A 15,117-nucleotide genomic window follows, 5' to 3' on the forward strand; every position below is an offset into this window, starting at 1 on the left:
GTGTGAGCGTAAAAGCGCCGCGCAGGGACAGGAAAGACTCGCGGCGGAGCACACTCTGACCCGAGGTTACCTCTGGGGAGGGGCTGATATGGGAAGGGGGATGTTATACGGTCTTCTTACTCTAGATATGCCTGGGCTGTATAAAAATTGTACACAAGGACGTATTCCTGATTTACATATTTAATACATATGTGTTAATTTTTAAAAAGAAGATTAGCAAACATCTCAGAACAACAAAGGTGCGTCTCTGCAGAGAGTAGCAGCTTTTCTCCTGGATGTGACTGTCTATTCCAGAAACCTCAGAATATCTCGCCCTACCCATGGAACTGATGATGGAAACGTGCTCTCCAGGGCTTCGCAGCGGATGATTAGGAAAGTTGGAGGCGCCTCGAGGGTCATGGCACTTGCGGCTCGCGCCCCCCTAACCCGCATGTTTAGGGAAGTCTAGACTTGGCAGCGTGAGCAGCTCCCGACCCCAACCGCCTTAGCGGGTGCTGATGCGGGAAGGTGCGGCCGCGGCGGGGCGGGGCAATCCGAGTCGGCACCCCACGTCTCCGCTCCCGCCCGCGCCCGGCTGGCCCCGCCCGTTTCGCCCCCCGCCTGCGCCCCGGGCGCCTGGCCCGCCCCCTCCCCTCCGCGCGCAAAAGAACCTCGAGACGCCGCGCTTGGCGGCGGTTGCGGGCGGGGGCCGGGCGAGGGAGGGGGGCTGGCCCGAGCCGCCCGACTCTGCAGTTGTCTCTCGAGCGCGGGCTGCGCAGCCCGAGCCTTTGGCTGGGTAAGCACTAGCCGTTCGCTCCCGGGCCGGCTCCTCCAGGCGCTCGCAGGCATGCAGCCCGGGAGCAGGCGGCGCGCCCCGGGCCGCTGCTGAGCCGGCCGGGGCGGCGGGGACCAGCGCCTGCCGAGCCCCTCCCACTTTGCCCCGGGGCCGAACAGCGGCGCCCCGGCAACCCCTCTTCGCCCGCAGCCCTGTCAGCGCCACCCCCCCGAGGGCTGCAGGGGCTCATGCAGCCGCCAAGGTAAGCGCGGGCCAGGAGCGGGGCGGACCCGGCTCTGACATCCCTGAGGCGCCGCCACCACTTGCCCGGGCTACGGCACGGCTTTGGTCTTCCCCAACCCCGCGTCTCATCTTGCTCCCATCTTGCCCAGATTTGAGCTTTGCTAAGCCTGATCGCTTTAGCTCTTGGCAGCAGCAAAGTTTTTGTGGTTTGGTATTTGCTCTTTTTTCCTAAAATGCTCTCCCCGGGCAGCCTGCAGCGCTCGTGGTTGGGCAGACCCGGCGAATGTGTGTACCACTGTGCGCGTGCTGGGAGCTCTCTTTCTCCCGCGGCCACCTCCTCATTGGGCGGTCGCTACGTCCAGCCCGCGGAGCCTGGGACAGGGAGAGCCACCGGGCTGTGCCGCTGTGAACCCGCATTGGCCCGACTCTCCCGGGCCCTCTCCTCCAGCTTCTGGCCCAACTGCCTAGCCAGCTGCAGAGCCGCTGCTCTAGGGCTTGCCCCGGGGGCATCGGCGCTGCGCACTGTTTGGGCTCGGATCTCCAATGGTCCTTTGCCTGGGAGCGCAGGTGCGCAGGAAAGTGAGGGACTTGTGTTGAGTGCTTAAGGGATAGGAGTCGCGAGTGGCCCTGGCGTTTCTAAGTGAACAGGTGGGCCCAGAGGGCTGGGCACAGCAACAGTTACGTGCCTGGCTCAAGCAGTGGCTCATCCCAGGAACAAGCTGGGGCAGTGGGACAGGTGTATTTGGGGGGAGGACTGATGGGGACACTAGTGTGCAATTCTTGATTGCATCCTGTTAATGTAATTGCATTAGATTTGCTCGGAGGTAGAATCAATATCCCTAAATTGAGATTTTTTTTTTAATGGGCGCCTGCGAGCTGCTATTATGTAGTGTGGTTTCGGAAGGCGTTGGAATGTATTTATTTTATAAATCGGGTGTCTTGAGGACCGATTAGGGGAAATCGCGCCATCTAGCGGAAATGATACATTGAGCGTTTCTTTTAGGCCACGAAGTTGGGTGTTCTCAAAGTAGGAGACTCCGGCTCGAGGTGGGGAGGCAGGCACTTGGCTGCCTGGGGCTAGAAGTTTTCACCGTAGCTACAGTCCGGCTGAGCTGGAGCGCCGCGACGCCCCCAGCTCTCACGCCAAGCTCAAGGGTCAGAATTGCAGGTCCTACTGATTAGCAAGCTCCCACCTCAAAGAGATCCTTCACCTTCACCATCAGGCTTTAGGGTCCTGTAACAAAAGCATAACGTAAAATGTTACCTGCCTGTAAGTCTGTGCCTGTTTTCTGGACATTTATCGCAGAAATTTGAAAAACCTATGTACGTAGGGACGGTGCATCAGAGAGGCGAATCTTGAGTCATGACCCCTAGAAAAGAGATTAGCTGTGCTCTGAAGGGCAGCTGAAGGAGAATTGGGAAAGGATCTGGTGCAGATCTGCACAGGAAAGGTATGCCAAAAATGGCAAGTTTCTTTTGCACAACGAAGAGGTTTCCTGCTGTTCCACTATCGGAGCTGGTGACTAGCAGGCCCCCTTTGTAAGGGACATGATCTTCAATTAGCAACTGGAGCAGACTTTGCTGGATGCGAGCACAGCGGACAAAGGCTGTGGGTGGGGCACCCACACACAGACGGGCTCCACATGCCTGGTTTTTGCTGCCACCTTCCAGGCCAGATGATATTAGCACTGAGCTGGGCTCTCCCTTTTCTGAAGGGTAGGCTGTTCTGCTAGTGGGGAAGATCCTTGCTCCCTTGAGATCCTTTGAGCAGCAGTGATGGTAAGGGAGGTCCCAGCCTCCTTTTTTCAATGGCCCTGCTCCCGTCATTTCCCTCCCAGGTGACAGGCAGGTGCTTCTGCTCTGAATAACAAATGGAAATGTGGGTGGCTTATCTGCCTACTCCCCAGGTTGTGTCAAACTGTCTTGCGGTTTGCAGGTGATTATTTAATAACTAGATTTATGACCCAAAAAAGGGTCTTGCAGTAACCTGGCTTCTTATTCAAGGTGGGCTTCTCTGACCTTTGCTAAAAAAAAAAAAAAAACAAACAAAAAACCTCTGTCTGTTTTCTGTCCTTACAAGTCTCTCCAAGGAGGAACTCCCCAGTGTGTGTAATAATACTGAATGAGGGGGGGGGTCCCAGCCAATAGGACCCTTGACTTGGATCTTCTACTGCCCACCCCGGGGGGGCAGGGGAGAGATACAGGAATTTTTAGATGGGGAGATAAAATGAATAGGTACTGAGCATTCCTAACATTGGGACATGGAATTTTTCAAGTCTCTCTCAGCACTGCTGGCTGCTGGGAAGAGCAGGCAGGAAGAGGCACTGGCATTTCCACTTCTTGGAAGAGGAAACTGATGCCCAGAGAGGTAAAGGGGTATAGCCAGGGTTCCAGGGGTTTAAAGTGCGTTTTTTCCCTCTACAGCCTTGCTACCAAATGAATTAAACTCAATTAACTTTAACCAAGTATGGTCCCAACATTAGGTCGTGCCTTAAGATGTCTCTCCAGAAATCTGCTATCCAGGAAAAGAGACAGGATATACCCAAATGAAACTGAGCATAAACAGACAGGATTCTCAGAAACCATTGCAGGCTCATTGGAATCTGCTACTTCTGTGAAATGAAAAGGCACCATTCCTTAAAGATCACTGTTCTAGAACTTGACTTAGAACATCCCCCGTGTAAGTTCAAACAAGTTTTAAGGGTCTGTGGTGTTTCTGTGGCTCTCTAGAAGGACAGCTTTGCTTTTCAAACAACACTTCATTGTGAATTCTTTCCACAATCTTAATTCAACACAGACTTAACCTGAAGAAAGGGCGATCTGGGCTTTCCCACCTGTGGTTTCCAACCCTTTTCAGATGACCGGTTTCTCTTTTTCTTATTTTGACTGAATGATAGCACAATTTCAGCCTCCCTTCCCTTACTTAGCAACAGAGCTATGAAGAGCAATGAAAAGGGCAGTGGAAAAAATTAAGCACTACCTCGCCCAAGTGTGCAGACAAGGTCAGGCAGAAGTCAGTTTCCTTGGTGACAAATGAACAGCTTTTAAAAGGATGCCCAGTTTCTTAGCCAACTCTGACCTCTGAGTAGAAAATGCTGTATCATACTAGGGCCTAGGGGTCAGGAGGCAAGAATGCTCACTGAGGTGTGAAATACTACAATTCTAAGGGCAGGAGAAGAAGAAATTTTGAAATTTGGTCAGAAATTGGAAAAAAAATGTCGACTGCAATTTTAATAGCTCTCATTTAAAAGATTTAAAGTCACTGCTACTTGACAAACGTAAATACATACTACATACCTAATAAAATTTTTATATCCAGATTACTAGAATAAAGAATTAAAACGTAGCAGACGCTGTTTATGTGGAAAACAGTGACAAAATTTGCCAGTCGAGTTTGCTTCTTGTTTTTTGACTGTTTGTGGAAAGCGACACTTCAAGATGGAGAACTTTCAGGAATCAAGACCCTGGATTTGCTCGAATCTGAAAATCTGGCAAAAACTTGAAAACAAAAGATTCTGTCACCAATCTGGTAAAAACAAGGCTGATTCTTACAGATTCTGTGTCCTCCATGGAGCCTAGCAGAGATGAGGGAACATCAGTACCGACACTCAAAAGCTTGTTGATTTCTGTTTCCTTAGGACATCACTTGGTAGTGACCATCCATTGTAGCTTCAATTCTGTTTCATTTTTTTGTGTCTTCAAAAACTCTCATTATCTCAAGGTCTCTGCAACATCTTGCTCTGGCTGATGGCAACAATCTATCATGTTCCCTAATAATATTAGCTCTGTGAACAGAAATGGCCTGCCTTAGTTTTCAGCAAGAGCCTCAGTACCATAACTTATGCTTTTTTTTTAATCAAAGCATAGTTGATGCCCAATATTGTATAACTTACAAGCGTGCAGTGTAGTGATTCACAACTTTTATAGGTTATACTCCATTTACAGTTATTATAAAATTTGGCTGTATTCCCTGTGTTGTACAATTTATCCTTGTAACTTATTTTATACATAATAGCTTGTACCTCTTAATCCCCTGCCCTTATACTGCCCCTCCCCACTCCCTCTCCCCGCTGGCAACCACTAATTTGTCCTCTGTGTCCATGAGTCTGCTTCTTTTTTGTTATATTCACTAGTTTGTTGTATTTCTTAGATTCCATCTGTAGATGAAAATAGACAGTATTTGTCTTTCTCTATCTGACTTCACTAAGCATAAGAATCAATTGTTCATGTTGTTGCAAATGGCAAATTTTCATTTTTAATGGCTGAGTAGTATTCCTCTGTGTATGAATAGTATATGTACTTATAGTATTATATATATATACATATGTACACATACACACACACACACAAACACACACACCTTATCTTCTTTCCATCATGTGTCGATGAACACTTTGGTTGCTTCCATATCTTGGCAATGGTATAATAATGCTGCTATGATCAGTTGAGGTGCATGTGACTTTTCAAATTAGATACATATCCAGAAGTGGTATTGCTGGGTCATATGGTAGTTCTGTTTGGAGTTTTGGGAGAAAGCTTCCATTACTTACTCTTAGCACACTTACTCTTCTTGAAGATGGATGCAGACAACTTTTCATCGTCTTTAGCAGTTTGTAAGGAATTTTCTCCTTGATGACTTCTTTAAATGAGACTAGGTGGAAACATACAGACATTCAAAGATTTACCCATGATGGCTTCCTAAACATCTATTGTGGTAGAAACCTTATGGATCACAACGCAGACACTCCACCTTAGAATTCACTCTCCTGACAGACTGATACATTTCCCAATTGATTTGGACCACCGTGTATCTCTTCTTCCAGGATAGCTCTTTAAAATCCAGGGTATCTAGTTGCCCAAGGTCCTTTCACAGAGTTTGATCCTCTCCATCAAAGTCTAATCCACTTGGGAGACTACCAGCCCTTGCTGGTTACCCCTTGTGAGCACACCATTTTCCTAGCTCTCAGAGAGGCTTGCTCAGGAAACATCTGCTGGAGCCATCACAGTGACTTAGAAATTTGCTGCCAGTGTGCATTTCCAGCTCAAGAATAGAATAGAACAGAACAGGATAGAATAGAATAGAACAGAGTAGATAACTCTCACAGGAACAAGTCCATGGGACTGCTGAGGGTTTAGCTGAGCTACTCCATAGTATTACTGCATCTGCATCCATTTTGTTTGGCCAAGTGGCCCATGGAAACCTTAAATTGATGCCAGCACCCCGCCCCCCCATGCAAGCGCATGCCCTAGACAGCAGCCATCCCTCATGATCAAAGGTCTCCCCTTCTCCCCAGGGCTTGCCCCTTTTGTGTCCCCTAAGACTGCCTCCCCACCCCCAGCCAATCAGGCTCACGGAAAGCCAGCTCTTTGGGTTTGAATTGACCATTCTAGCTTTAGCTCAAGAAGTCCAAAGCACTCTACTCACGGACCCTAATCAAGGCATGTGCCCCAGGTCTCTGTGTTTGCGCTTGGCCTTGACTTCCCCCATGTGGCCCCTCGAGATATGCCGGGTACTTCTTCCTCCAGGACCTGTGAGATCTCGCCTTCTGTATTTCGGTTTTTCTCAGTCTATTGTTGAGCCCTAGCTCGCCATCCAGCACCCAGTGCTCCACTTAATAAGTGTGAATTGAACAGATTTCTAACAGAACAAATAAGCGCAGCATGGAAATGCATTTTTCATTCGCAGAATAGTAAAAGCTATGGAGTTTCCTCCAAACAGTTGGTGCCTTGAATAAGAATCAATTGGAAAGAATAGGAATTGATGTTTGGAAGTTTGGGTATATAACATACTTGCATTTATGTTTAATTTAAAGTCACCAATGGAAAGAGGTACAGTGTAAATAGTAGATTTTTAATGTCATTGCATTTTGTCAGATGGGCTTCCATTTATGTAAGCAAAAAAAGATATGGAGTTTGGGGTTAGTAGATATAAACTATTGCATTTGGAGTGGATAAGCAATGAGATCCTGCTGTATAGCACAGGGAACTATATCTAGTCATGTATAATGAAACATGATGGAGGATAATGTGAGAAAAAGAATGTATATATATATTTATATATATATCATAATTATATATATTATATATTATTATATTATATATTATAGTATATAATATAATATATTATATTATAAAATATAATGTGTATTATATATTTTTATATTATATATATTTTATATATAATATATATATGACTGGGTCGCTTTACTGTACAGCAGAAATTGACAGAGCATTGTAAATCTACTATAATAGAAAAAATAAAATCTTATTAAAAATATGAAAAAAAAAAAAAAACAGATGTAGAGCTTAGAGACCAGGCTCACCTGTAGACATTATGAGGTTCATGAAGACATCCCCTGACAGATCCAGACCTGCTAATAGCCCCTCCCTACTAAGTTTGGCAGGTCATTCTGCCCCAGACAGAACAAGGAATTCACAGGAGTTGAATTTATATTGTTTTATGTCAATTCATGCAGTTAAAGGCGTCTGAAATTCAGATTTCGGAATAGTAATTTCAAAGTGCTTCCCTTACTACCCTGAGGCATACTTGGTTTTGTATTCTTGGGTATCTGGTATGTGGCAAAGAAAAGCTAGATGTTACCTTCTTCCAGGCCGTGAGGGTCTTACATTGCTTTTATTTTGAGAATGGAGCTCTCTAAACTCTAAGTATCTGATTTCTTCATGAGCAAATGGATGCTATTGGCAGAGTCTGATGACTTCAGGCTATGTAGGAAACATATTGCTCCCCTCCCACCCACACACACAACTGGGCCAAGAGTCAATGCGAGCAAAACCATCCCAAGCCAAGAAGGCACCCCAACCAAAATGGTGCCCAAGCCTTCCCTTTCTCAATCGGTGACCAATCTGTAGAGGCAGAAGCACATCTGGCTTTGAGTTCGAGACATGATCTGAATGGCTTGTGGTGTAAAGTGACTGCAGTGAATGGATAATGTAGATAGGTTTACTTAAACATCTTGCCGTGTAATATTTACCTGTCATTCAGAGGTTGTTAAACCCAGGTAAGGACTCCATGAAAATCTGACCTAAAAATACCGCTTAACATCCAAAGGAAAAAAAAAAGAATTCTAGAACTATTTCAGCTTCCTGAGTTCTTAGGGGTTGGGAGAGATGGTTCAGGAAAATTTTTCTTTTCTTAAAATATTTTAATATTTTTGTTTGTTTCTGGAAAACAGTATATCTTTAAACATACCTGCATTTCTAATGTATGACCCATCATTATACATATGGAGCATTTTATTTGACTAATAAGAAAAAATAAACCCCAGTGAAGATTGAGAAATAGCCCTGATTTGGTGGGAAACACCCTGGATTTGGCATCACAAAGCCCGGATTTGAGCATCTCCCTGCCATTTATATTCTTAGTGACCTAGGACAAGTCATTTAATCTCCCTGAGTCTCAGTCTCCTCATTTTGAAATGGAGACAGCTGTGCCCATCACATAGTTGAGATAATCCTACAGTTTCATGGGAGACTTTGTCTTATAATAGTTGCTGAACAAAACTTGGGTATAACTGATAATGCACTTAGAACCCACCCAGAAGTCAGGGTTATCTAAAAGTCCCTGGGCACTAATTCAAAAAGATACATGCAGCTCAGTATTCATGGCAGCATTATTTACAATAGCAAAGATATGGAAGCAACCTGAGCGTCCATCAACAGATGGATGGATAAAGAAGATGTGGTATATATACATTGGAATACTATTCAGCCATAAAAAAGAATGAAATGTGGCCATTTGTAGCAACATGGAAGGACTCAGAGGGCATTATGCTTGGTGCAATAAATGAGACAAAGATGAATACTGTATGATACATATCACTTGTATATGGAAGCCAAACAATAGAATAGACTTGTGAATATAACAAAATAAAAATATGCAGACTCACAGATGTAGAGAACAAATTAGTGGTTACCAATGGCGGGCATCGTTGGGGGGCGACAACAATATAGGGGCAGGGGAGTGGGAGGTACAAACTATGAGGTATAAGATAGGCTACAAGGATGTATTGTGCAACATGGGGAATGTAGCCAATGTTTTGTAATAATTGTCAATGGGAGTAACCTTTAAAATTGTATACAAAATTTAAAACTTTTTGAAATAAAATAAAAATCCTTGGGGAACTTTGCAGATTTCCCCCCAGTTCCCACACATACAAAGGCTCTACAGAATCAGGGACATAGTAGATACTTTGTTACAACCAAAGCAATGGTTCTTTTTTTAAAAAAAAATAATGGTTCTTATCCTGGTTATAAAACTAATATTGGCAACTCCTTATCAACACTTGCTTGATGCCAAGCATCTGTTCTAAGTGGTCTATTATTACTTTAACTCATTTAATCCTCACAATAATCCCGAGGGAGCCAAAGTACATATCCCCATTTTTCAAATGAGATAACTGAGGTTTAAAGAGTCCGTGTCCAGACTACATGTTCTTGGCCAGCCTGCGGCATTGCTTCTCTAATGTAAAAGTAAAGACATTCCCGCAGGCTCCAACAAATTTAGAAAAGAAAGATGTGGTGGTAGAGGGAAAACATCACAGAAAGCAACACATTTGTTCTTTCTGGATTGGCACCCTTCCCCACCACCCATCAGCTGGGGATCTTCTTTATTTCAGCTTTGCATTAGCCATTCTAAACAATTTTGAATTTGATGAATAACTCGGTTATCTGTTCCTATTGCTAAATGTGTATGGTATTTGTGCTTGGCACCGACTTCTTCATTAATCCAAATACTGCAGCCTTCTGCTGGTTGGGAGAGAGACGCAGCCTCACTGTCAGTTCAAACAGTTGCCATTTGGTGGATAAATGGTTTCAAGCTGGTTCTTCTCCCAAGAACTTACTGGACTGGGGAGAGGTAGACACTGGGTGGGCTGTTCTCCACTCTAGGAACATGGCACGGCTTGGTATAGGTACCTGAAAGAAAGTTGCTTTCAAACAAGAGGTTACTAGATGCTTTCGAGGTGTGCTTTCAGGTATACAGAAGTATTGCTGGGCGTTATTGCTGAAGAATCTCATGTTGATGCTAAAACATAAAAATGTCACTTTCCAAATAACATTTCCTCCTTGTTCAGCAACATCGCACTTGGAGGGACCCAGAAATGTTCCAGATGAGGCCCCAGAATGGCTCCTTAGAGTCACGTATGGGCAAGGTCAGTGAGGTACAGAGCCAACGTCAGGTCACTGGATCCCTAGAAACCCCGGACTGTGGAGCTGGGAGACGCTGGGGGGCAACCAGGCCCCCGTTCTGCAGATTGGGAAGCTCAGGGTCCAGAGATAGGACAGGACGGGGGCCGCACAGAGGTAGAGCTGCCCCAAATCCCAAGTCTCTCTCTTTCCCCATATCCACTGCGATGTCTAAGAAGTTTTGATCCCAACACTGACAGTGAAGTAATTCACAAATGCTATCACCTTTGTACTGGGCTTTGTAGGCAGAAGAATTTGCAATTGTGGACCAGATAGGAGGTGTGCCCTAGAGTCGCAGACAAGAGCTCAAGAGGACAGTGGAGGGAGGAGGACTTTCCTAAATGCAACTCCAGCTGCATTCTAGTTTATAATCCCAGTTAGGGAGAAAGGGGAAATGTATGAAAAGGAAAAATGAGGTTGCTCCAGGAATCTGCTGAGACTCTTAGAGGTCAAGAAAGAGAGGTGAGAAGAGATGGAAGGAGGGGCTTATATTAGGGAAATGTGACCCCAGAAGCTGTTAGCAGGTCATCAGGAGGGCTCCAGCCCAGCCAGGCTGAGGTTGGAGGACCTCAAAATGGGCCTTTCCTTCTGTTCAGAACAAGAGGTTGAGGACAGTGACAGAGGAGGGTCAATAGAGGCAGAGAGAAGACCAGACATCTCTGTGGTCTGGCAAGGAGTTGGTGAGCTCATCAGAGATGGCATGGTAGCTGGGAGTCACCCAGACCTGACCAAACGCCACTCTGCCACCAAACCAGCTGGGTAACCTCAGACACGTTCCTTACCTTCTGTGTGATGGACACATTGAGGTAAACCAGCCTTGTCTGACTTCTGGATGAGAGGGCACACAATGAGTGTTTTTAAATGGGAACTGAAGTCCAGCAAAAGGAGAGGACATAGCTTTTTAAAGGCATTCGGCATTCCTTGCACAGACTATTTTATTTTACTTATTTTTTTAAGTGAAGCATAGTTGCTGTACAGTACTATACAAGTTACAGGTGTGCAATAGAATGATTCACAATTTCCACAGCTTATACTCCATTTACAGTTATAAAATATTGGAGGTCGCATCGTGGCTCCGTGGTTAACGAACCCGACTAGGATCCATGAGGACGTGGGTTCGATCCCTGGCCTCACTCAGTGGGTTACAGACCTGGCGTTGCTGTGGCTATAGCGCAGGCTGGCAGCTATAGCTCCGATTCGACCCCTAGCCTGGGAACCTCCATGTGCCGTGGGTGCAGCCCTAAAAAAACAAAAACCAAAGACAAAAAAAAATATATATATATATATTGGCTATCTTCCCCGTGTTGTACAATAGATCTCTGAGGCTTATTTTATACCTAATAGTTTGTACCTGTTAATCCCTACCCCTATCTTGCCCTCCCCTCTTCTTTCTCCCCACTAGTAACTACTCTATATCTTTGTCGTCTATATCTGAGAAGCTGCTGCTTTTTTCACAGGGACTGTTTTATATTTAAGTCCACCTGTATGTATAACAGCACTGCAGGTGTAATGGTACCATGCAAGATTCCCATAAGTCCACCTGGATGTACATGGGTTCATCCCCTTTAGCTAGGGAACTCTGCTCTTCTAGGACTGCTTGGCTTCTGCCATGATGGAGGAGTTCATAGGGCCATTTCATGGAGAGACAGAATAAAATAGGAAATACCTGCTGGAGAGAGAGCCGTAGAGAAGTTGCTAATAGTTTTTGGTAACTAGATAGGTTGATTGACTGATTTTTATGTGTGCTTATAATTGATTTTTATGTGTGCATATGGAAATATCTAGAAAGATCCATGTGAAATTTTTAATAGTTATGGCCTCCAGGGACAGTGACCAGATTTCATTTAACAGGAAATTGATTTTTTTAACATGTATATCTATTACTGTTGCAGTTTCTTGAAATAAAATTGATGTTAGATTGAAGGAAATGGAAAGTCCAAAAAATTTGTTCTCCTAGCATTTACTTAAAAAAAAAAAAAAAATCCCTTTTATATCTTCCCAGTGCTAATGAATATGCCCAGGCCTACCAGCAGGGGTGTGCTTCTGGAAAGTTCTGAAGTGGACACTCCATACAGATGTCCTGTGCCAAGCTGGTCCTCCAGGCCCTGAAAGTCCCCAGACTCTGTTCCTGAAAGCGGACCCCCGAGCAGGAATGCTATCCCACGGGGAAGTCTCACATGGATTGTCCACGAGGTGGAATTTTGACATGTGGTGCTCTAGACAGTATGAGGCTGATGGTGGTATAGACAGCACCCGGTCTGGTGTTCATGATGTCTTGCTTTGCAGTCAGTGGTCCGGTTTGTTACCGAAGCTACTGACAGAGACCCTCCAATTCCAAAAGACCTGAGGACTTCATGAAGTCCTGAGCTGATTTGCAGCAAAGGGGGTGGGGGAATCAACCTGGGGCTCCCGAGACACCGCGCAAATGCCCCTCTCAGGTTCCTCAGCGCTGCGCTAGGATTATTTGTGTCCACACCTTACTGCCCCTTGGGGCTGCCCAAGGGGGCCAGACTGTCTGCTGCTCATCTGAGAACCCCGAAAACCCCACTCAGAGCCAAGTACTCACGGAAGGCTTGATGAATGGGCGAAACGGAAAGACAATAAATACATTAAAAGCATCTGCCTTGTGTACGGGGAAAATGTTACTCATCTGATCACACACATTCGAAGACATGTCCAAGAGCAAATAAAACCTGCTAATGTGTTTTAAATCTGTCCAGAGAATTCAAAGAGAAAGTGAGCTATTTCTCCAGTTTCTAAAGGGAGCTGTTAGAATGTCAGGGAAATGGATGTTTCAAAAAGCCATTAAAATATTGGAATAAAATCTGTATGTTTTAATTCCTAAGAATAAGTGTCCCTTGCGGTGAGGGAGGGAACACTCAAGCAAAGGAAATAGTGTGCACGCAGAGAGAAAGGCAGCCTGCAGCAAGAGCTAAGAAAACGAGGTAGACCAAAGCGAGAACCCCCGGGAAGACCTTCCAAAGTCAACAGTAAAGAGGTTCCTTGAAGCCAGGGTGAGGATAGTGAGACCCAAAACTGCTTTGGAAGAAGAGAAGTAGGGAGATTCCTAAACTGTCATGGAGACAAACAGGTCAAGCCTGTGACCCCCTATCCCGGGACCATCTGGAGGGAAGGGAGCAGTGGCAGCTAAAGATGGCAGTCGTGGAGTTCCACGTGTGGCTCAGCAGTATCGAACCCAATTAGTATCCATGAGGACAAGGGTTCAGTCCCTGGCCTTGCTCACTGGGTTAAGGATCCAGGGTTGCTGTGGCTGGGGTGTAGGCTGGCAGCTGCAGCTCCGATTTGACCCCTAGCCTGGGAACTTCCATATACCGCAGGTTCGCCTCCCCCCCCCCAAAAAAAAAGATGGCCATCACATCCAGGTGTCAAAATAGGCACCTGTCCTTCCAGATCCCAGCCTGTGGCCAAGCTCATAGGCTGGGTCCCCTGCCCACCAAGGAAGCCCACCCATCCAGGAAGGGTCACTTTTAATAGCCACTCTGTGGAATAGATACAAAAAGGTAATATCGATGAGCATTTTTTAAAGTCCCAATTAACTGGACCAAACACACTTTCTGAAAAGAGACCATGAAACTGGACCAGTCTATTAGCATTCCTCAAGGAGGTAGAAACAGGCCTGCTGAAACCCAGGGATGAATTATGTTTAGACTTTCAAAATTCCTTCTGACAAAGTTCCACCCCAAGGTCATTTCCAATAGTAAGTTCCTCCACAATGGGGGGTGAGAATTGCCATAGATCAGAATTGTCCTTAGCGACAGGAAACCGAAAATAGGATAAACAGGTACTTTTCTGGATGAAGAACATAAACAGTGGGAATCCCCAAGGATCGCTCGTACTCCTAGACTTTGTTTAAATGTCCGTAGATCGTCTGGAAGGAGAGAGTGGTTCCAGGCCTGCAGATGAAATGAAGGCTTTGCAGAGAGATGGCAAACAAATGGTGATTAACGGCTGGACCAGCTTGAGTGAGCAAGAAGATGCATGTTAAGCTTTTGCAGGGGTAAGCCTCAGCTAATGCACTTAGAACGTAATCCTAAAAAAAAAAAGGATTTTGTCCAGTCCATTTATAGCCACAAAAAGGGATCTGGGGTGGGGGATCGTTGCAAAATGTATGTTTCCTAAAGACCATGCAGGACCAAGTATTCAGAAATGGTATGGGCAGCTGAGCCAAAAATAGTATTCTCCCTGTGCTCTACCCAAACCTGGCAGTTTTATGAGAAAAATATCTCAGGAGTGTAGAAAGGGGAGTAATCACCCGGGCAGAAGGCTTTCTTTCCCTGAGAAGCTGGGCTGCTTTGTTCTTTAAGGATTTCATTGTGGAAAGATGAAGCCAGAAAGGTGATATCAAAGTCTATAAAACCTTGACGGTTATGCAGAGAGTAAACAGGGCTGGTTCATCAAATCTGAGATGGCCAGACCCAGGGTAGCCCTTGAAGTTTCAACGAGGAATTTGAGGGATAAATTACAAAGAAAGATTGGGTCCCCCTCTGAGCAGTAAAGTAAAGTAACTAAGTTCCTTCAGACGTGGTGTAGACAACATTTTTTCGAAGGTGGGGGGGATGGGAGTAGGCTAGAGAAATTATCGCCAGTAAAATGAAGGATGGATTAAGAGTCATTGACGGGGAGTTCCTGTCGTGGCTCAGTAGTTAATGAACCTGACAGTACCCATGAGGACGTAGGATCGACCCCTGGCCTTGCTCAGTGGGTTAAGGATTGGCATTGCCGTGAGCTGTGGTGTAGGTGGCAGGCACAGCTCAGATCCCGAGTTGCTATGGCTGTGGTGTAGGCCAGCAGCTATAGCTCTGATTCAGCCCCTAGCCTGGGAACCTCCATATGCCACAGGTGCCACCCTAAAACGGCAAAAGAAAAAAAAAAAAAGTCATTGACAACACATCTCT

At 45.6% G+C, this 15,117-nt stretch overlaps 1 protein-coding gene across 2 annotated transcripts in view; it reads left to right on the forward strand.

Moving 5' to 3' along the window:
- The first annotated feature begins 730 nt into the window (after nucleotides 1–730).
- The window catches only part of RGMA (repulsive guidance molecule BMP co-receptor a), a 47,482-nt gene continuing 33,095 nt past the window's right edge, over nucleotides 731–15,117 (forward strand). The window contains exons 1-2 of one of the 2 annotated variants that reach the window (XM_005666293.4): nucleotides 731–1,016; nucleotides 14,086–14,219. In XM_005666293.4, the coding sequence (XP_005666350.1) occupies nucleotides 14,197–14,219 (23 nt within the window). In that variant the 5' untranslated portion in view covers nucleotides 731–1,016; nucleotides 14,086–14,196. The remainder of the gene's footprint in view (nucleotides 1,017–14,085; nucleotides 14,220–15,117) is intronic. The other variant, XM_001924865.5, reaches the window with a different exon arrangement.

The sequence above is a fragment of the Sus scrofa genome, chromosome 7, assembly GCF_054392235.1.
Source record: "Sus scrofa isolate SSC_HxYL_T2T_F1_AM1 chromosome 7, Sscrofa_HxYL_maternal_Yorkshire_Landrace_v2.0, whole genome shotgun sequence".
NCBI classification, from domain to species: domain Eukaryota; kingdom Metazoa; phylum Chordata; class Mammalia; order Artiodactyla; family Suidae; genus Sus; species Sus scrofa.